This window comes from Lytechinus variegatus, chromosome 1 (genome assembly GCF_018143015.1).
Source record: "Lytechinus variegatus isolate NC3 chromosome 1, Lvar_3.0, whole genome shotgun sequence".
NCBI lineage: Eukaryota > Metazoa > Echinodermata > Echinoidea > Temnopleuroida > Toxopneustidae > Lytechinus > Lytechinus variegatus.
The window spans coordinates 94,670,107-94,692,136 of NC_054740.1; the positions used below are offsets into that span (position 1 = coordinate 94,670,107).

A 22,030-nucleotide genomic window follows, 5' to 3' on the forward strand; every position below is an offset into this window, starting at 1 on the left:
CACAAAAAGTATGCAAACATTTGAGACATTTTGGATTTTCCAATCTGCAGTGACAGATAGCACATTCCAGATGACCCAATATTGCTTCTACAACAGCTTCGGCCATGGTTTGTGCGGAAAGAGAAACATCAAAGTACGGTTCAACTCCTACAACTGTGAAGCAGGTAGGCCTACTACGTTGGATATTTCTAAACAAAACTTATGCATTTGGCATCGAGGTGGGTTTTCCCCACTGAACTATATTTAGTTTCATTCAAATTCAGTAGTCTTCCCGGTTCACAGTACCTTTCAGTGCACGTGGGTAATCATACTGTCTGTAGTGTGCAGTGTCAAAGCTATCCATTACTAGTTTGTAGGCACCGACCTTTGGTTTTTGCGTAGTGCATAATGCGGGTTTTGAAGTGGTGAGACCAGATTCTCGTACTTGACACAGACAGAGAATTTGGCATCTATTCTTCACCCTATAGACTTGGTATAATTGGTCAAAGTGTCAAATATGAGTCTATTCTTGCAGACTAATCCATTGTCGCTTAGTTCAGTCATAAAGGAAACACATTCTTGTAATTGGGATTTCAAACATTCATCATTCTGTTCTATTTTTCATGTATCAATTATTCTGTACCCGTTGAGGAAAAAAAACGCTTTCATCTCAGTAATGGAATTTTTGCAAATTTCCCCTTCTGCCAGCTGATAGTGATACATGTAAAGCACTGTCCACGTAGTAACTGAACCTGTAGATATGTTATATCATGTATAATAATTGTAATTATGTTGTTTTTAAACCTTTATACACATGTACATGTATTATGAATAAGCCTTTGTTTGCCCCAACGGGGCCAAATGGCGTTCTTTCAATAAAGTTCAAGTAGAAAGAAATGGTTAAATGCACTGAGCTCTGATATTCTAATGGTCCGATTCTATTAGAGCCAGTATTATTTCCTCCGAGCGAGTTAAGTGATTTTTTTTTATTAAAACCATTCTACAGCCCCTGTATAGTGCGAGTGAGCATAGCGAGATAGTAAATTTTAGTATATTGGAGGTACATGGTATTCAAGAGCGTCTTTTTAAGGGAAAAATATTAAAGACTTTAAAGGTCAAGTCCACCTCAGAAAAATGTTGATTTAAATCAATAGAGAAAAATCAGACAAGCACAATGCAGAAAATTTCATCAAAATCGGGTGTAAAATAAGAAAGTTATGACATTTTAAAGTTTCGCTTATTTTCAACAAAATAGTTATATGAACGAGCCAGTTACATCCAAATTAGAGAGTCGATGACGTCACTCACTCACAATTTCTTTTGTTTTTTATTGTTTGAATTATACAATATTTCAATTTTTACGAATTTGATGATTAGGACCTCATTGCCTGAAGCACAAAATGTTAAAATAATGGAATTCCACATGAAATTTTCAGTGTTATGCTTGTTGAATTTTTTTCTTTTTATTCAAATCAAGTTTTTGTTGGGGTGGACTTGTCCTTTAAAGCCCTCTCAAAAAAAAAATCTTATGACATTGAAAGATTGATTATTATTGATTCTAATTATGAAGGTTTAGCAAATTATTGTGTTACACGATATAAGCAATTCTTGAGACAGTGGTAGTGGTACTGTGTGCACCCGTTTTGATATGGTCATGTGCCCCAAAGTGTTTCAATTATTGGGGTATATGGAATAGCGGACCGGTAGAACGACTTCAATTTTGCGTTTAATGCAAATTATTGAGTCAATAAGCACCGACATTCAAAAATCATTAAATAATTGAATATGATAGATGACATCGTTTTTTTTTCATAAATGAAAATATGAATTTTTTTATAGAACAGTATCCGCGCACGTAGGTGTGTGTGTGTCTGTGTGTTTAATAGTGGTTGCTAAAGCCCAAGCACACCCTCTTCGTTTCGCGGCACGTAAAGTTTGTTACATAAATAACATTTCATGTGGGAGAGCTAGATCTATCGAGAAACTCATAGGCGTAAACTGCCATCACAAAAGAGATATAGTAGTATTCTCAAATAATATTAAAGAAAAAAAGGGCTATTAGGAAGTTGGTTTACTAAGTCAAGGATGTATTTGCATTAGGCAAGTATAAAAATGACGTTTTAACCAATAATATTCGTTCAAGCAATATGCACGCGCACAGTTATCGCACAATAATTGAATAAAAAAAGCCCATAAAAAATCGCGCCCGAAAATCATTATTCACAGCTTAAAATTGGTTGATTGTAAAGTGAACGGAAACACATTAATATCATTGCATAGACAAAAATGTAGTTTATTAATCAACTCAGGCATGTCAGGGGTTAACAAGACCTTTTTAATACTAACCTATACCTTTAGTAGGGGAGGTAGAAAGTGGGTAAATACGGTAGATTCTGGGTCTGTTTCCTAGACTCTTCTGTAAATGCCTTCATGGCCTTACGCAGCGGAGGAGGGAATGCTGGACCAGGGGCAGTTGCCTCAAGAAGTTTCTAAAACTTATTTTTTATTAAATATTTTTACGAAATCACCGAAATTCAAAGTGTGCATGAATCCTTTAATTCAATTTTATTAAACACAAAAGCGCCCCTTACGATCTCGGTCACTTCGCTATCTTGCTTTCGAGTTTCTTCGAAAAAGTGTCTTGCCCCCGGCCCCGGAAAAAAATCTGCGTGTAATAATGAGTACCTTCAGTCAGATGAAAGCAATAATTGTACGTTTTTACAACAGGTTGGACAGAGAATATGATAAGAAAAAATTAACAGATTTAATTAAAATAAAATTATAAACCTGCATGTCATATTTCTCTATCATAGGTTTAATTACAATAACAAACGAAATAGATAAATTGTATTAAATTTGAGAAAATCCTTGCGTTACAGAATAGCAGAGTTATGGATTTCTAAAGTTCTGACATTTAGAGATCATGCTTCTCTTATTTCATGAAATTTTGATTCTATAAAGTGTCATTCAGCAGTAATCTCCGAGGAAGTATAGTACAGGTAAACGTATTTATACTACCTGTATTAAAGTGTATGGGAGAGCTATATACGATAATTTTACGTCAAAATTGAAATTAATAAACTAAGATTCTTATTTTTATTGTATTTTGTATTTTACCATTCATTCTTTTTGATTATTTATCATTTGTCTATCTTTATCAAAACAAATTTAACTTCAGATCAAACTTCCTCTTATTGAGCGAGATTCAGATTTATACCTCGTCTGCGCATGCGTGTCAATTATTAGATCCAGCTGAAGTCACGATTGGAAACTGCTCCTTTAGTCATTTTGATTACTAATTATGCTTGAAATGACACAAATGGTTTCTTCGAATCCGCAAAAAATGATAAGAAGACACATCCTTGCGATATTTAGCAAAATGCCAGTCTGTTTGTTCTACATCAGCAATACTTCCTAACAGAAATCGTTGGCTGTTTGTATTGTGAAAGGAAAAGGCAATTGGATTTGCTGACGACCTCACAGTCATCACAACTTCGCCAGGTTAAGGGAGTCCGTTAGTCATTCTCCCGCTCAAAGCAGAGTAAAGTGGTTCATTGTGTATGAGAGGAATGGGATAGGAACAAACATATTTAGAGTTCGGAAGCACTGGAGTAGCACTCCCAGTCGTGCACCCGTTGACAGAAGCTTGATTTGGTAAGCAAAGGAAGGTCGTCGTTCATTTATGCAATCCAGCGCTCTTTTATCTTCTGAACTTCTTTACCCGACAGGAATTTTGTTTTCTTGTTCGATCTAGCGCCCGTACACTGTGAGCACTGATTTCATAGGGAGTACCACTTGGTTGTATCGGGTATAATTTGAGAGTATGCACTATTGAGTGATATTGTCTTTCTTACTATATATTACCAAGATGATAAGCAATTGGTAATTTAGTAGCGTTAATCAGGTCAAATGGAGTATATGACATTTTGAAGTAAATGAAAATCTGCAAGAACTAATTCTATGAATTGAAAGATACGGGCTTCTACCCGCGGCTTTTCACCTAAACTTCAGACTGGGGTTTTGACAATTATAACTACAACTGTCGTATGATTATTGTTCTCTAGTCAAAATGAGCAGCAAGAAACGACCAGTGTCAAGAACCAGCAGTAGCAGTGTAACGGATGCCCTCTTTCCTGGTGTTAATCTTGAACAAGCGGAAAAGGATGCCGTGCTCAAGGAAGGTACAATTGACAAGGAATCTTCAAGCCTCTTCTATCCCTGGAGACCTAAATTTTGCGTCCTCACTCCAGAGAATCTAACCATCTTCCGCTGGCATTCCAAAAAGAAATCATCCCAAGAGAGGGTTCGAAATATTCTATATCGGATGCCCTTGGATGATGTTACAGCAATCGCCAATATAGCCAAAGGGAAGAAACATATTCACTTCACAATGGTGACGAAAGATGGCACTCTAGATCTACGCGTTGGTCTGAACAATCGCGAGTGGCTCACACAGATTCAAATGGCCGTTTTGGCGCGGAAAAATCGACGTGATTTCGTGAAAGAGTTAAAGACAAGATCGTCTGTTGTAGCCAATAAATTCAAAAGGAAAGCACTAAGACGAAGATCGTTTACTAAAGATCCAGAGTACGGAGACGGTAAGAACAATAAAATATATTTTGACAGAAGTATCCAATAGCTTTGAAGTAGCCTAATTTAACTGTGAAGTTTAGGAGGTCTAGTGGTTTCCACAAATCTTACATTTATAAACTATTATAGGTATATGTCATATTGGAAAACCCTTTACCAAAAGTGTTTTAATCTATAAATATATTTCCATAAACTTAATTTAGATAATCTCATGTAAGATTCACCTAAATAGCAAATAAAGGTGATTTGCACGGGAATTTTTATCTGTGTCGTTTTAGTTTATACTTTTACTTTATTATTCCTATATTAATATATATATCTACTTGCACGTAAACTGGCATATGGATGTTCATTGTTGTTATTCATTGTAATATCTTTCTTACGGTGTATATTATGTACCATCGGTCATGAACCCTAAGAAAAGACACACGTCATCATCATCATCACAATCATGACCGACAGTAACCTCTACCAACATGACCAAGGAATGATTTTATAACCCCACCTTTCCCCTCCCGTCCTCAATCCAAGACTCGGAAAACAATGCAAATTCTTTACTGCAAGATACCATAATAACTTTCATTCATTTCGAGACGTCCCTCCCTTTAATGAAAATCGGAAATGAATTTGTTGGGAGGGATTAACATGAGGGATAATCGAGTCTAGTGCAGACGCGCATATAGGAGACGTCTGATTAACATCAACTCTCATTTTGTTTTTACTGTTAGAAGTTTCTGACGCAATCTTAGGTGACATTCGTTCATGGACATTGTCGATTCATCACAATTACTGTTAAATAATATGCACAGGAACTTAAAACATACATTATATTAGAGCTACTGTTTAGTCATATTTATATAATTATGATATGGGAATCGTGCATTATGAACATGACCAACATTATTGCGATGACAAACATTAGTAATCGAAGATTAAGAAATATCTTTAATATATTTACCAACAAATTTATTTACGTATTATAGCATGAATATGGTTGTTTTTAAACACGTTGCTCCAACAACCGACTATCCACGTTTTGATGAAACGTAGAACCACATTACTTTTCCCTAAGTTTTTTTTCAAGTTTAGTGCCTAAAAAGTACAAAGTATCGTTTTCCGGTAAAGTTATGTTGAGTCATCTGATTTCATTAATCCACGGTCTTCAATCCACAGTACCGGTGGGCATACCTGTCCAGTAGGTTCATATCAAATTTAGATAAAGTAAGATTTAAAAAAAATAGATTGGGTAAAAAAGCCATTTTTTAGTTTAAATCTGCTCAGTACTAGTTCTATTTCGATATCAACGTCTTGTCTAAAGAGAGTGAACGGTTTTAAGCAGTTTCAATGTTATATAGAACACTTATCCCAGCCAGCGTTTTCACTCCGACCACAATAAAGTTGTCCGACATTTGAAAATATTAATGATGCTATCTCACGTTTCCCTTCTTTTTCTTTTGTGGACATAATAATTAAAACGATGGCAGTAATGTATTCTCTTTACAATACAATACTTCATCAACAAGGTTACTTTTGGTCATTTATATTATTTGTCATTGTTTTGTTCGTTTATTAGTCATACGACCATTCAATTTTGTCAGAAATATAAAGTGTGCCAAGAAAACTCCAATCTCTAATATCTTTTTATTATTTGAATTTATCACTTATCTTTAAAAAAAATAGCTACTGCTATTCTTATAAAAAAAATCATGTTCTAACTGGTGTATCACCACAAAATACGTCATCACAGTGCTGTCTTGTTTATTGAACTGGAATGACTCGATCTTTCAAGTTCTCATAGCTTTTTTTTGCAAGTGGGTTGTCGATTAGTCCGAAATATTATTTGATCGGATTCATGGTTCTAGGATTTCATGACCACGGCATAGTGTTGGGAGGGGTTATTATGGGATAATAGAGTTTTTCTTTAGCCTTTAAGTATCTTGCTTTGACAATCAAGGCCTATTAAAACCAGAGGCATTACTCATCCATCACTACTTATCCTATCCTCATAAGGCTTTTCGCATTCGTCTAGGCCAAGGTGCATTTTGGAGGCCGTATAATCCGTTTCTTTCCCCTACACGTTTTTAATGTATGAGGAACTAATACATGAGACCTGAAAAATGACAGTCTATCATCGGTCTATTACTACGCAAAAATACTGTTCGCCCATTAATAGTCACGAGAAAATTATTAAGGACAGGTTTTTAATCATAACTTCCCTTGGAATAGTTATACAAGAAGGCTGTGAATACACTTGCATTGACGGAAATCTTATCAAAATGAATTGTCATTTACAAGACAATGCCTTTTTGTTCTTCTTTGTCCTTTATTTTTTTTTATTTCCTAGCATTTTTATTTCCGCACTAAAACCCGCAGACCACGTTCTACTACTTCATTGTTATAGTGCTGGCCTTTTTTCTCTCTCTGTCAATGTCTTTCTTTCCCCTCCCCTCACCACTTTTTTCTTTCCATACTCCAGCTTGTCCATATTATAATATCAATATATTTAGATACGTTGTTAAAGGGAAAATTGGACATGCGTAAGAGTGTCGAAGAACAAAGTGGTCAGATTTTCATTGACGATAAACAAGATAATGCCAGAAACATTAATTTGTCGCCTGTGTGATCAAATTCGACCATTTATCGTTTTGATGATATTAAGCAAGTTGTTGATTTATACGACGAGGTTCCATGGCGGATTTTAATCTTTCATCGACAAATATCGATGTCATATTACATTATTTAATGCGAGATTAGATCCAATTGCTTTATAAATGAAATTTGATCCAGACTGTAGGTATTTATCGAACAGGGAAAGGCATGACTTTTTGAGTTCCACTCACTTTCCAAGAGGATATTGAGTTGATGTGTATGTCCTCATGAATCTTGCACTTCGCGGGCTCCCATTTGTTATTAATAGAACATCACGTACAAGACAAAGAAATTAACCCTAATCTATCGACCTTGGCTGTGATGTATCATAACTTTCTCTGTTTTAAGGAGGGTGTATTGCGGTGAATGGATTCTTTGATAAGTTATCGACCTGGTATCGACAAATTATTGGAAAGGTGCTTTTTATTCCTGTGACTGATTCGAACAGACGGTATTAGTAGTATACCAATGTCTAAATATTTTTTTACTCATATTAATAGAAGAAAAACAATATTTCGAAGATGATAATTCGTGAGAAAAGAGCCCTGTTCTAGACACGTGCTTGCAGACCCCACTCCTATGAACCCACATCCACACACAACAATGGTCATGAAGTTTGCACCCTGGTTCATTTTGCTTGAGACTAATTCAAAGTGAACATCTGGCATGGCTGAGCCTAAAATAAGGCCTTCCTTCATTATTTCCTTTCTCTTTAACACTGCTGATTCCTGATACTGTTTCCTTAACTCTGAATCATCTTTTCTCGTCTCTCTGCGGAATTAAAATGAAGGGGACAAGAAAGAGAGAAAAAGAAACAGAGAATGGGGGGGGGGGGGGGAGATCAAAGAAATTTATGGTATTTTGTTTGTAGATTCTGCTGAAGGTAAACGGATGCACAGAGTATCTAAGGACATCCCTCACACACACACACGCACCCACCCACACACACACGCAAGCACATACCGTGAATAAACTTGGGTAGATGACGATGCCAAATTTTCTCGACATGGTTAATAATGTGTTATTAACAGAAGAGACAAAAGAGTTCGCAGTCTGTGGAGGCAGACAAAGAAGAAAATAGAGAGACAAAATGCATAAAATGGTCTTATATGAAACTGAATATCAAACTGAATATTCGTTGGGACTTCAATTACATGTTTGCACCCTCGGTGACGATGGTAGATAGGAGATTATGAGTTGCAATGATGAGATATGAATAACAAGAATGACTTGTGATTCGGATTTAGAATTTGATATCACAGTTTTTATCCAAACGACTGGCTCATTTCGTAGCTGTAAAGTTCAAGATACTTTTTAAACGGAAATGTTGATGAATACAGGCAAAGCATATAATTGTTATCATATTTCATTACTACTGTTGATTATATTGTCATAATTATTATCATTTTTAGAATTACCATCATCATTTTCTTGATTAATGATATTTATTGTCACAATTATCATAGTTTTTGCTATCATAATCACAATAATAATCATCATTATTATTATCATTAGCATTAATTATCATGATTAGAGATATCATTTTCCTTTCAGGTATAGGAATAACAATAAAGAATGAAGGAGAAACGATCGTTGTTGCTCGGCTTTTCTCTGATGGCCCAGCGGCGAAGAAAGGAACATTAAAAATTGGTGAGTGTTAGCAAATTATGCATAAACTTGGATATTACAACATTACGTGTAAAATATATTTCTTGTAATTGACCATGTTGAATACCAATACCATACAGTTATTATTATCATAATTATTATTATTTTATTATTATTTATTCGGTATAATCAAACATATAAAAAAAAACATATACAAACAATAGGATAAGGAGAGTCACATGGATGCCGGAAAAGAAAAAAAGATGAACTAAATAACTTTAACCCGAAGGTCTTCCTTTTCAGAGTTGAATATCATCTATTTCAATATCATATCGAAGGAGGAAATACCGTACAATGATTTCCACGAAAACTTGCAGAAATTGTTTTTGCGAATCGTTTACTTCTTTTTATCATAGGCTTAATGTCAAATTGAGTAATGCGATTTTAAGATATTCCAGACACATATTGAACAAATGAAAATGATTTTCAGGTATCTATCGGGCATTTCAGGAGACTCCTAAGTTCAATATTAATAATGCGATGTTAACTAAGGAATACAGATGTCCAATCATAAATAAATGAAATACAATGTCGAGGTAAAGAAGTCAAGTGATCGAATGCTATCGATTAGGCAAGTAAAAGGGTTCTATCTGAGGTTGTGTTCACAAAAATACAAAATATGTTTATATTGTGTACAATAATGTGACATGAAATGACAAAAATCAACGCGAGTAGAGATTAACATTAATTTAAATTGGTCCCTACCCCTGGAAAATATTAAAGATAGTATTACCTCCTAGATCGGATTCAATTACTCACAAGGTCGATATCATCCGTTTCTGTTCCTAATTCGTTTGCAATAAAAATGGCAATCTTTGTTTGTTTTCTCTCTCCCTTGGCTCGTCTTCCCTTTATTGCATTACGACATAATTATACTATTATGTATTTCTGTGCATTCATCTTATTTGTCCTTTTCAGATTCAGATCCAGATTTATTTCCAATAGAACATAACGAATAATATAAATTATTTAATACTTTTTTTCATTGTTATGTGTGTTTATTTATAAATTTGATTTATACAACTATCTATATATCGATTTTTACCTACTTATTCATTCATCTATTTGTAAATACATATGTTTATTTTTGGATGTGTTTTTTCATGAGTTCATTGATTACTCGATGTACTTATTTATTTCATTTTTTTATCAACACACGTATTTAGCTTTTTTAGTATTCACTCATATTTCTTTTATTGTAGGTGATGAGATCATAGAGGTGAATGGTCGAGATGTTCATGGTCATCATGCAGAGAAGGTGGCGTCTATCATCAAATCACAAACAGATAAAGTTATTCTAATGATCAAATCTTCAAAGTAAGACGCTTACTTATATCGTGTTTCTACGTGTTCAAGATGATATAAATTAAGTTGAAATATTTATTCATTCTCAGATCATACTATTATGCATTCAGCCATCTCAGCTGTTAACCCCCCCCCCCTCATTTTTTTTTTTTGCAAAAAGATATCAAGTATACATAAAAAAATCGTTATTTGTCAATGTGCTTTTAAGCTACGGTTTTTTTTTAAGGAAAAGTATCTGATTTTATTGACTGATTCTAAATTCACTTGATGTCAGTTTTACAAATTCAATGCGAAGTAAACAAAAATATTTAAATGGTTAATTACACTGAAAATTAAAGGATGCCAATATTGGTTCGTAGTGGTCCTGACTCTTGTTTGGAATCGAATTCCACCTTATGGCACTTCAATCCTTTGATAAGACCACATTATGCCACTCTCTTTAATCTACCGAGCTGTTAAAATGGTACCCGGGCAGTTTCATAAAGCTCTCCGTAAGTTAAGATCAACTTTAAGAACGACTGGTGATAATTCTTTTGGGGTAAATGATTTTCACTATTAAATGTTCATTGTGATTATTTAGCGCGTAAGAAAGGATCACCAGTCGTTCTTAAAGTCACTCTTAACTTACGGACAGCTTTATGAAACATCCACCTGTTAGGATGCAAAATATAATTAGTCTCACTGGCGTTCGGGTGATTCCTTCCATCCACAAAAGTACTTTCACGATGAGAGGGGAATAATGTAAAGGATAAGGAGTAAATTATTATGTAACATTGCCAATAAACTGAACTTATATAAAAAAAAATTAATTCCTATTTCAAATAATGGAGTTTTTTTTTTTATGTCAACTTTACAATTTTTTTTAGTTCGAAGATATCAGTTGGAACACAAAGCGAGTATCGTCACACAATATGTGGTGATGCACTGAAAAGACCAAGACCACTCAGTATAGTTACAGGATCAGCAATATCCAGTGAGTAGCTTTACTTGATAAAGATAATGATGATGATGATAATGATGATGATGATGATAATGACGACGATGATGATGATAATGATGATGATGATGATAATGATGATGATGATGATGATAATGACGATGATGATGATTTTGATGATGATGATTGTGATGATGATGATGATGATGATGATAATGATAATAATTTATGATGATGATGATGATGACGACGACGATGATGATGATGGTGGGGGTGGTGGTTATGATGATGATGATGATGATGACGACGACGATGATATGACATCAGTCGTGGAAGGAAAACGATTCTATGCTATTAAAATGAATGTGCCGGTACTTGACATGCTTAACCTCTAAGAGGATCAGTCTCCTATTGTGTTTGATTATCATTTTGTTCATAAAACCATTAATATATATTATACACACACATCCACTCACACTCGCATACAATGAATGTTCTGTATGATAATAATCACACGTTTCATATCGACCTAGAATACCATTAGTGAACGTGGATGAGAGAACGGTATAGGCCTACCAAACAAAACCCTCTGACTCTGAAATAAAATATGCTTTCATATTCTGATTAAGGTTGAGAGTCAACATGGCGCTCTTGTTCTTGTTGGATTTTGATCCTTTTTCCTGCCACCTGTTCCTTGCCTTATTTCAAGCCTTAGTTAGTTGCATGATTCACCGTGCGGTTGTAGATCTTTAAGTGAATTCTAATCAGAATATCATGACTGCACCTTCAATGTGTGTAAAATAAGCACGTTTATAGAAAGTGACTTGTCATGGTTTAGGAAAGGGTCAACGGGGTGGGTTCAGGTGGACTCCATTACCTAAATACCAAGACTGTTTGCGATTATTATTATTATTCATCTAAAGTTTAACATCGAAGTCCTTCTTCCTTTCCCAAAATGAATAGTTCAGTAACGTCTGACTACGGATATTTGACAGGGCATCACATATGAATAGGATATTAAGAAAGTTACGATGTTTGAAACAGTTATACATTGTATTGTAAACATTGATATTATGAGATGGGATTTATGCAAATCAACGAGACAATATTATTTCCATCCCCCTTTTTCTTTCGAACTTTATTTTATGCCAAACATGAAATATAACTGTGAACAGAGACCCACTTCTAATATGATAGTGATGATGATCTCAGACATTTGAACTTGAAGTCGATTAGTATAATTTGATAACACTTAAGTCTAATTATCAGATAAAATATACTTCAAAATTTTTAAGTGTTACTTTCCAAATTAATCTATTAGACTGTGGTGCAATGTATCTGTGGGGGAAAACACTGCATTGGACAAGTATAAAAAAAATCAAAATTTCAAATATCTCACGCTAGAGGATAGCATTTAAATCACACCCCTTCTGACTTTTGATGTCGGCATATTTACGAGTTTGTTCATTTTTCCCCATTTCTTAATCATTTTTTTTTCTCTATTCCCCCCGAAAGTCGCAACCGCCTAAACTTCTCGAATACTCCATAAGATTTGGTTGACGACACAGCCGTCGGAAAAAAGGGCCCCGAGTGTCGCTTAAAATTGTATTCAGGCGAAGAGATAAAAAAAAGTTGTATTACTATTTGCAATTTGATAATGGAATACAAATTGAATGAAATTATAAATACTACGAAAACAACCAAGAATTTCACAGATTGCAGAGCAAGACATATCCACATCAATCGACATGGTGACCGAGAATAATGAAGGGGTCGCGGAACGGTTTTCAAAGGGGGAGGGGGCTGATCATGCGAAAAGTCACAATCTTATGGTAAATTTTACGTTTTTGTACACAGTTTTGGAAAAAAAGTGGGGGGCTGACCCTCCCCCGTGGCTTCTGTGGCCCCTGTAATGTTCTAATACATTTCCATCAAATGGAGTATGCGATTGAACAGGCCACTTAAAACGTCTTCCTGAAAGTGTAGTTACAATAATCAAGTGAAGTGAAAGTTTTAGAACATGCCAGATTTCAATCACCAAAGGAGAACACTTCTAAATCAGAGCTACCCAAAGCAATATGTTAGGGGTGAGATAAGAACGAAGAGGTAAATGGGGATTAGAGAAAATACATTGCTTGGCAGGCGCTCTGCCATTTAACATTATTTTGAAAGAATACCACAATTCATGAGGTAGGACTCCAATGTCTGAGCACTGCAAAAACTCTGGTGTTGATTTAACACCAGCCCATAATCTATATACGTCCACACCAGAGAAATGGTAAACAGCATTAATTTCATTTTGGTCTAATTATACAACACCAATTAGTATTAAAACAGCATCGGTTTGATTCCAAACTGGTGTTGTTCCAATACTTCTCTAGTGTGGGCGTATATAGATTCCGGGTTGGTGTTCAATCAACACCGGAATTTTTGCAGTGTGAATGAGAAATACATATTGAAGGTTATAATATCATAGAATGAGAATTTTGAAGTTGAAATGATGCTCAGTTTTATTTTTCTGAAAATGTGCTAGTATATATCTTCACATATACGATGATAAATTTTAACGAAATAAAACTTTAAATCATTTGCACTTCAAATTTATTATAGACTGCAAAAGCCACAACTGATCAAGATATTACGTAAGGTTCAAGATTCAAAATCCTTTCGTCATACTGGTATAAATAGAGTACATATACCAAGTATTCCAAATGAACAAGCATTTAATTGAATACAAACATAATATAATATAAGAGATACTGATGCTTGTAATTCGGTAATTCGATGAATTCGTTGTTGCATCACCCACTTCTATTTACTTCGCATGTTCCCGAAATACCATAAACTATCTATGCGGATAATGTTTTTATATATTATATTTTCTTTAATTTATTAAATTATATTCTCCGTGTGATTTTATTTAATTGTCGGTAGTCCTAATTAATATGTCTGTAATAATATGTCTGTAAAGCGCTTAGAGACGTCGTTCCGATGTATTAAGCGCTATATAAATGCGGAATATATTATTATTATTATTTTATTCAAATGTACATTTATCAGCAAAACTCGATGAATATAATGGAAATCATAATCTTTGCTCTGTTGTTCTAGCTTTATTAAGGACAATATACATACTACATATCGACCTTTTGTTTACCCTCTTATGAAATTCGTGTTAATAAGATAAACCCACAGGAGGAAATCAAATTAAACTTCTTTTCCGTGAAGGCAACTTTCAGACGTGCTTCTCGCGGATGGTAGCCAAGCTGGCAGGTTCGGCCCACTAATGTATAATGTGAAAGGGGTGTAACATTAAATCTGATCCAGACAAATGTCTTGATTGCTATCTTATCACTAGCGTACTGGTGAGTTTACAAGGGATGGAATGCCCCCACCCACTGTTCTCACACAGACACACATGTTGTAATTCTTCGTTAAATCATTGTATTGTATTTTTCAAAATTACGAGTTTCATCAACACATTTGATATCATTTATTACCAAAAAATTGTATTTTTTCCGAAACATTGCTCCATGTTAAGATTCATGTATAATAACTATAGGATTCTAGTGTATCAACTTGATTTCAAGTCATCTCATATCAATGATAATTACAAAATGAGGATTAAAACAAAACCTTTCATGCAGTGATAACATAATGATACCAATGGGTCTCTTGTGCGACAGTTAACTCCATTGACCAATGGATATTTTTGTTTCATGATGATTATCATTGCGTATATTGTGTATATTATGAACCAAAAGTATGCAATTGACAGCATGCTCTCTAAGATCTTCTGAATAGTAATGGCAAAGCTCGGCAACCCTACCATCTTAATTCCTTTCCCAAACTAAATTGTTTGCAAACAGACCTTCATCATATTCATGAAGTAAATTTATGAATTCAAATCACACATAGCTATAGGACTGCAAAAATATGATCTACACTCTTAAAACAAATCAGTCAAATTGACTAGACCAGTAGTCAGCTGGGAGCAACTTATATGGCAATCACATTTCTGACATATATTCCTGTAAGAAATAACTCTGTTCGAGTAAAATATGACTAGAAAATAGTCAAATATGACTAGAATAACAGTTACACCCAGCTGACCCTATTAACTAGTAATTTTTGAATGAGCCCTAAACTGCTCCATTTTTCTTGCAATATTGATAAATTTCTGTACAGACGTTGAAATGTCCCACTGGTCTGAAGAAAACCCCCATCTAAATATACTTATCGTTTTCCATGTTACGATGATCACATCTTTCCCCTCATGAGAAAATGAGGGAAACCATTTGTGATTGTTCATCAGACATTTGCTTGATGTGGTGTCCCAAAGCAGACAACTGCTAATGAATGTTGGCATTTATGGACACAGTCATGCTTTTATCAAAACTTTTTAAAGGGATAACAAGAGATAATCGTATGATACATTTCCGAGGTCCCTTTTTGAATACTTTATTACATAGAAGTGAACGGGGAAAAAATCCGAGGAAGTGTGTGAAGAAGGATGCTTGGGCGGGGACAAGTCTCACCTTTTCATTCGTAACACACATTAAATCATAAGTGCATCGCTTATATATCATAATTGCCCCCTTTTTTTCTTCCCTCGTTTACCTGAGACCTGAAAGTTGAAATACGTTTAGTGAAAACCACATGGATAAGGAAAAAAAATCAAGTTCGCTTGTAATATCGCTTTGATGAGAATTCGATTTTGCTTTGCCGATTCTCAGACTATGAGCCCACAATGTAAAAACTGCTGTGTTAAAACTGACACCAATTGGTGTTAATAGAGGACCACACCCTGAGGTGTTAAAATGACACCCTAGAGATTAAACATAACACCAAAGAGTGTAAATGTAACAACAAAAGGTGTTGTAAAAACACCTATAGGTGTAAAACTAACACCACCAATTTAACACCGGTGTAAAATAACTGGTGTGGTCCTACACCGGTTAACACCACAGTTTTTGCTGTGCATGCACCCACCAAAAAATCAATGTCTAGTGTTCCTTTTTTTAAGGAATGAAAGGCAATGTTGCTCCGGGAACGGAATTAGCTTTCACTCCTTATATCCTTCTTCAGATTTTACTTCTTGTATCACGTGTTTATAATAAAATGACTGACGATAGCGGTCGGGTGAGAAGGGGGTGAAGAGGGGCGGGTGGATGCGGAAGGGGTCATAATACTCATCTCGAATGGGAACGTTGATCTCTTTTATTGAATATGTTTAATGCATATATTTAACTGTTCTCAATATTCTAATGTAACATGGGAATATCACATAACTTATTATTACAACGATAAAAATTGTTTGAAGCTGGGTTAAAGTGCATGGCAAGTAAGGTCCGTAAGGGCAAACGAAAATTTTTAATTCGTTATTGTGATCTCATATTGTGTTTATAATCCAAATTGCCATTTTCTCAAAAGAAAATATTGATCAAATTTATTTATATTTCCAAAGAAATCATGATTATGATTTGCTAACAATGACTCGATGCTAGGGGGCGGCACACTTTTTAAAGTGATGAGAAGGGAGGAGAAATTCATGAAAATAATCAATTCTTCAAGAGTTTTAATTATTTCTTTGATTTGAAAATAACGCATCAAGTGTAAAATTACCTCTGGTAATCTGATAAGGGGTTTTATAATTCGCCTCAATGCAGACTCAAACCAGGGTCCGTGGAACGCTCTTGGATGAATTGTATTGAAAATATCGAGAAGCGTTTACACGAGGTGTTAAGACGACAGACTAGGAGCTTTTGAATTTTGAACCACACTTTCCAATACAAGAGTATTGTACTATATAAAAATTATGATCATAAACGCAATAAGAATTTCATCAAGTTTAGTTCAGGGGCATAACAGGCTGGGGTCGGTGGTCAGGGGGGCAAGAGCCAAAAATTTTCCGGTCATAATCATGGTATGAACAGGTAGTGGTGTAATTAGGCAAAATTGTGGAGGGGGCCAGATATGGCGTATCGGGCAGAATTTATCCCCCAAAAAAGTCGCGAGAAGGCGAAGCGAGCGTGCAAAAATGTTGACATTTTCATAACAGGGGGGGGGGGTGATATACCATTTACATTTCTCACATGTCGAACATGTCTGAGTTGGTGAGTCAGTAATCCGTTTCTCATGCGTGCTACGGAACCCTGCTCCACTGCCAAGACAGATGATAGACAAATTCAAACATTTAGGATTATCTGAATGATTAACATTCAAGCATCCCACTCATTCTTACACCTAGATGAAAGTCATTTGTTAGACCCCATTAAAAATTTTAAACAGCCACCTGAAAATGAAGGAATTAAAAATCTTCTTCTTCCAAATTTCTCAATCATGCCAATAGTAATCTTTATTGTCATAGAATTATTACATTAATAATGTCAATATTCTCAATTCTGAGAAAAGGGCATGCCGGGCATGCAGTGTTTTTTTTCTAATGTGCATTCTAAACATACGTAATAATTATCAGCACTATAGCACTTTACTCGGAGAACAATCTGAAAGTGTTTGATTCGGGTATAAGCGTGAGTGACGCCTTTGCATGATATTTATGTACAAGGCAGTTGGGATTTTTTTTCAAATCCACATTTATGTTTTTTCTCTTTGTCTATGTCAACGATACCCCCTTAAACGAATGCAACCATATATATACATGACATACCCCCTAATTGCACAATTTGGGGACCATTCTCTGAAATTGCGACGCATATAAAAACTTTTGTTGAACCCCCCCCCCCTCTCATTTAATAGCAATCATACGCCGTAATGAGTCATGTTTATAATGTTTCATATCCATTAATACTTCTGGGAGCAAACCTTTCAAAATCTCTTTCCGACAGACGTGTTCCAGTTTGGGAGTCTAGAATAAACCGCATTTAAACCTCGTGCAGCATTAAAATGTTATCAATTTAGTCTGGCTTTCTCAATCATGGGATTATTTTTAATATGAAAAGTCCAATATCGAGGAGTTTGATCGGGAGTTTAATAAATGAAACGATGGGCAAAAAATGTTAACGATCATCACAAAGTTGACAGAATATGTGCATACTTATTTGATTTCGCAAATTTGAGTGTCTGCATGCTTACGTTGCTGTATATGGGTCGTTGAGGTAGTGGTGATCACCATGCTCATGACGATGATGATGTAATAATATACTATTAAAGATGGCGTTGATGGTGATGACGGTGAAAAGTGATTAATGAATAGCTTTAACTGTGATGATTGTGAAAATGACGGCGACGATGAAAGTGATGATAATGATACAATGACTATTTTTTTTTTTTGGGGGGGGGTATTATGATACTACTAGGATAAGTAACTCCCGGGGCACTTAACGCAATTGATGTACAGACGCCCGAAAACATATTTTCAAAACATCCTTGAACGTGTATTTTGCTTTTGTTTTCTTTGGATATTATTCATTTAACGCAATAGCAGCAAAATTTAGGCCAGATGTGACAAACACATTCTACACACAACATGGAAAATGAAAAATATCTAGCCTTCATTGTTAGGGAAATGAAAATATAATTTGATTCTCATCTGTTTTATACGACGAGCACATGGCAAGAAACCAGGTCCCATTTTTTAGAAGTATTTTACGATGACTCGATTGATGATTGGTCCCATGCAAGACCTTCTTTTTTCATGTGATTAGGCGGGCGGGCGTCCTGACCACTGAGCCATCATTCCAGTATGAGCCTCCGTTCATTTCAATGTGTGTAAAAATGAAAGAATGATAAATAAATCGATCAAACTAAATCAAATAAATGAATGAATTAATTAATCAAATAATTATTTAGTTGATTATGAATTAATTACTTAATTAAATAATTAATTAGTGAGGAATTAACAATTATGATATTTGTATGCCCATCTGTTTGAAATGAGGCCTTCTTAATGTGTTTTTAATTTTATGGAAGTGTTCATACCAAGCCAAAACATGAAATTCCGGTACAGGAAATAGGCCTAGTATAATCTCATGATCTATCTATTTATAATTCCTTCTGTTGTATTTCACTCATTATAGATTCTCGATCCCGACGTCCCCACTCCTATGCACACAGTAGCTCGTCCGATGCGACCGGCGATCCGAGGTCGATGACGGCCGATCTTCTGAAGTCAACGAGGGTGGATGAAGAGGAGAATGCGTCTGGTTCGGACGGGATTTTTCGACCTCTAACTCGGGAACGACATCCGAAGCTAAGCCGAAACAGCAAGAATCTATCGCTCCCGCTCTGAAATAAACATCGGGAATATTACGAAGTTCAAGTCGTTTGACTTCTGAATCGCAATATAATGAACTAATATGAAAAGCAAAACTGTGAACAAGTTCGTTCCGATCAAATGAAAAATATCGTAACTTTATGAATGATCAAGTTATCAAAACTTTTCTGGGATTGAATAAGTATTGAAGCGATACCACTCTATCATCATCTGGGGAGTGTTTCATCAACATTTTTTTCTGCATGTTGTCAGATCTGACAAATTTTCTTGATATTGATTGGCTAAGAAGCACTGTTACTATGGCAACTGTCGGATAAAATGGGACGTGTCGGATAAAAGGTCTGACAAGTCCTTTCATGAAACGCTCCCCTGATCTGCTACTAGTATATGAAAAGGTATTTTGAATCAAAATTCTGGAAGAGAAATATGCATGATGCGATGTCACATGAAAAAAAATGTTAAGTAGGTTTGTGTATATTCAATCTATGAATTAAAGGATAAGTCCATCCCAATAAAAATTTTATCTGAATGAAAATCCAACAAGCACAACATGGAAAATGTCTTCAAAATCAGATGTAAAATAAGAAAGTTATCACATTATATTACGTTTCACTTTATTTCACAAAATGTTTACATGCACATGGTCCGTATACAAAATGGGGGACTGATGACGTCATTCACTCACTTTTTCTTTTTTATTTTTGGGGGTATAAAATATGAAATATTTTAATTTTCTCCCCATTGTCCTGTGACAAAAAGTTTCATTCCTCCCAAACATGTGTAATTACCATTGTTTAAAATTTTATGTTTCAGTCAAGTCGGTCCTTAATGTCATATCTGTAAAAAATTATATATTATCAGGCGCGGATCCAGGAGGGGGCCGAGCCGGCCCCGGCCCCCCTATTTTTTTACAACCTGCAGAAAAAAGTGTACTCTTTATCTTGATAGAAATTACGAAAAGCAGGAAGAAAAGTAAGAAAGAGCTATTATACCATGATGTGTAATTTACAGCCTCGTAACGGCCGGCCCGACCCCGAAAGGAAACAAGAAAAAGATGAGGGGAAGAATTGGAAAATAGACTTTATATAAAAAAAAATTCGCTCGCGCATCGCGCTCGCATTGCCTGTGTAATGAATCCCATTCAAGAGGATTAAATGGCACTTTATATAAATCCAGTTCTGAAATCAATTTGCACACAATATTTTAGCTCACACATCAAGCTTTCATTATTTTGTTTGATTTACACAAATTGTTATATCAAAATTTTCAGCTCGCGCTGCGCGCTCGCATTGTTTTATTTTGTGAGATACCTATCCTCTTTGGAAATTTTTTCCAAAATTTGTCAAAATGCTCCTGTATCATGTCAGTATAATAAAAAAATTAAGCTCGTGCTTCGCGCTTGCATTTAATTGTTTGAGACACACAAGCTTGTTCTTTAATTTTAAATAAAAACGCGCTTAGACCGTCCAGTTTTCAGGTCGGAATATCACTCTCATTATTTAATTGGTGATACTTGTATCCTCTTCATTAATCACTAAAAACAGTCCTAATTGAGTCCCTTAATTTTCACGTTTCGGCTCGCGCTCGCATTGTTTAGTTGGATACTTATCTTTGTTCATGATTATAAAAACTGCTCAGAATCTTCAGTTCTAAGGACATAAAATATCAAAGAATGTTTTTATCACGCGCTTCGCGCTCGCATTATATATTATGACCACATGAGATACCTTATCTTGTTTATAACAATAAAAACTAACATATACTTAAAACTTCAGTCTTTAGTTAGGACTACCCCCTGAAAAACCAACAAAAAATAGAATTATGGCGGCCAATCGAGAAAAATGTTGCTGAAAATATTTTTCGGCCCCCCCTATTGGCGAAAGCTGGATCCGCCCCTGATTATATAATTAATAAAAACAACTGGAAAAAAATAGTGACAGAGAAATATCATCGACTCTCAGCATTTTTACGTCACTGGATTACGCATTGATTTTGGTTTAAGTACTTCTAGATTGTTTGAATTTGTCTCTGATTTTCTCTATTGATTCAAATTAATACTTTTCTGGGGTGGACTTGACTTTTAAGAAATAAAAAATATCTGGATTTCTGTAAATGTCAAAGCGTTATTCCAAAAAATATTTTTCTGGCATTTTTATTTCATGCAAAAGTAATTTTCATGTATATAAATGTATGTGCAAGCCCCAAATTATCATCTTGAAACTAACAGACGTGGTCTAAGATATTTCGTTTTAGTTCTTATCTTTCATGTATATATAGGACCTACAGACTTTAAGATTATTTTTGCATATAAATATTTGATCTTTTTATAACCAGTGTATTCAAACTATGGATATACCATTGAATTACTCGGTTGCAGTCTTTCTCTACTCCCGATTCAAGTTCATTATCCTTTTTGTTTCCTTTGAATCTGATTGGTGTAGGTATATATGGGATAGGTATGAACAAAGTTATCATTCTCTACAATTCGAGAACAAAATTAAAATCATTGACAGTTAGGGTATGTACCAATTGCATGAGTTTGTGAACTACTTTTTCTGTTACACGTTTTACAAAAGTTATTTAAAAAAGAAGTGAGGTCGGTGTATTTTGTTCATATAGAGGAAGACGAAATCAACAAAGCAGTGTTTGAGGTGTTTTTAAATGGA

The 22,030-nt window shown here is 35.0% G+C and overlaps 1 protein-coding gene across 2 annotated transcripts; it reads left to right on the forward strand.

The window, feature by feature from the left end:
- On the forward strand, nucleotides 1-19,415 carry LOC121429251. Of its 2 annotated transcripts, none has more exons than XM_041626236.1 (6): nucleotides 1-164; nucleotides 4,044-4,577; nucleotides 8,773-8,868; nucleotides 10,089-10,203; nucleotides 11,058-11,164; nucleotides 19,168-19,415. In XM_041626236.1, the coding sequence occupies exons 1-6, from the start codon at nucleotides 11-13 to the stop codon at nucleotides 19,377-19,379; spliced, it is 1,218 nt and encodes a 405-aa protein (XP_041482170.1). In that variant the 5' UTR covers nucleotides 1-10; the 3' UTR covers nucleotides 19,380-19,415. The 2 variants fall into 2 exon arrangements, with proteins under 2 accessions (XP_041482170.1, XP_041482160.1); XM_041626226.1 differs by lacking the exon at nucleotides 1-164 and adding an exon at nucleotides 3,192-3,633.
- The last annotated feature ends 2,615 nt before the right edge of the window (nucleotides 19,416-22,030 follow it).

Bases quoted from the DNA above. Each gene is read 5' to 3' on its own strand.
- LOC121429251 (XM_041626236.1), top strand. From the start codon at position 11: ATGCAAACATTTGAGACATTTTGGATTTTCCAATCTGCAGTGACAGAT. The intron at 8,869-10,088 runs GTGAGTGTTAGC...CTTTTATTGTAG, and splicing joins GAAAGGAACATTAAAAATTG to GTGATGAGATCATAGAGGTG. The intron at 10,204-11,057 runs GTAAGACGCTTA...AATTTTTTTTAG, and splicing joins CTAATGATCAAATCTTCAAA to TTCGAAGATATCAGTTGGAA.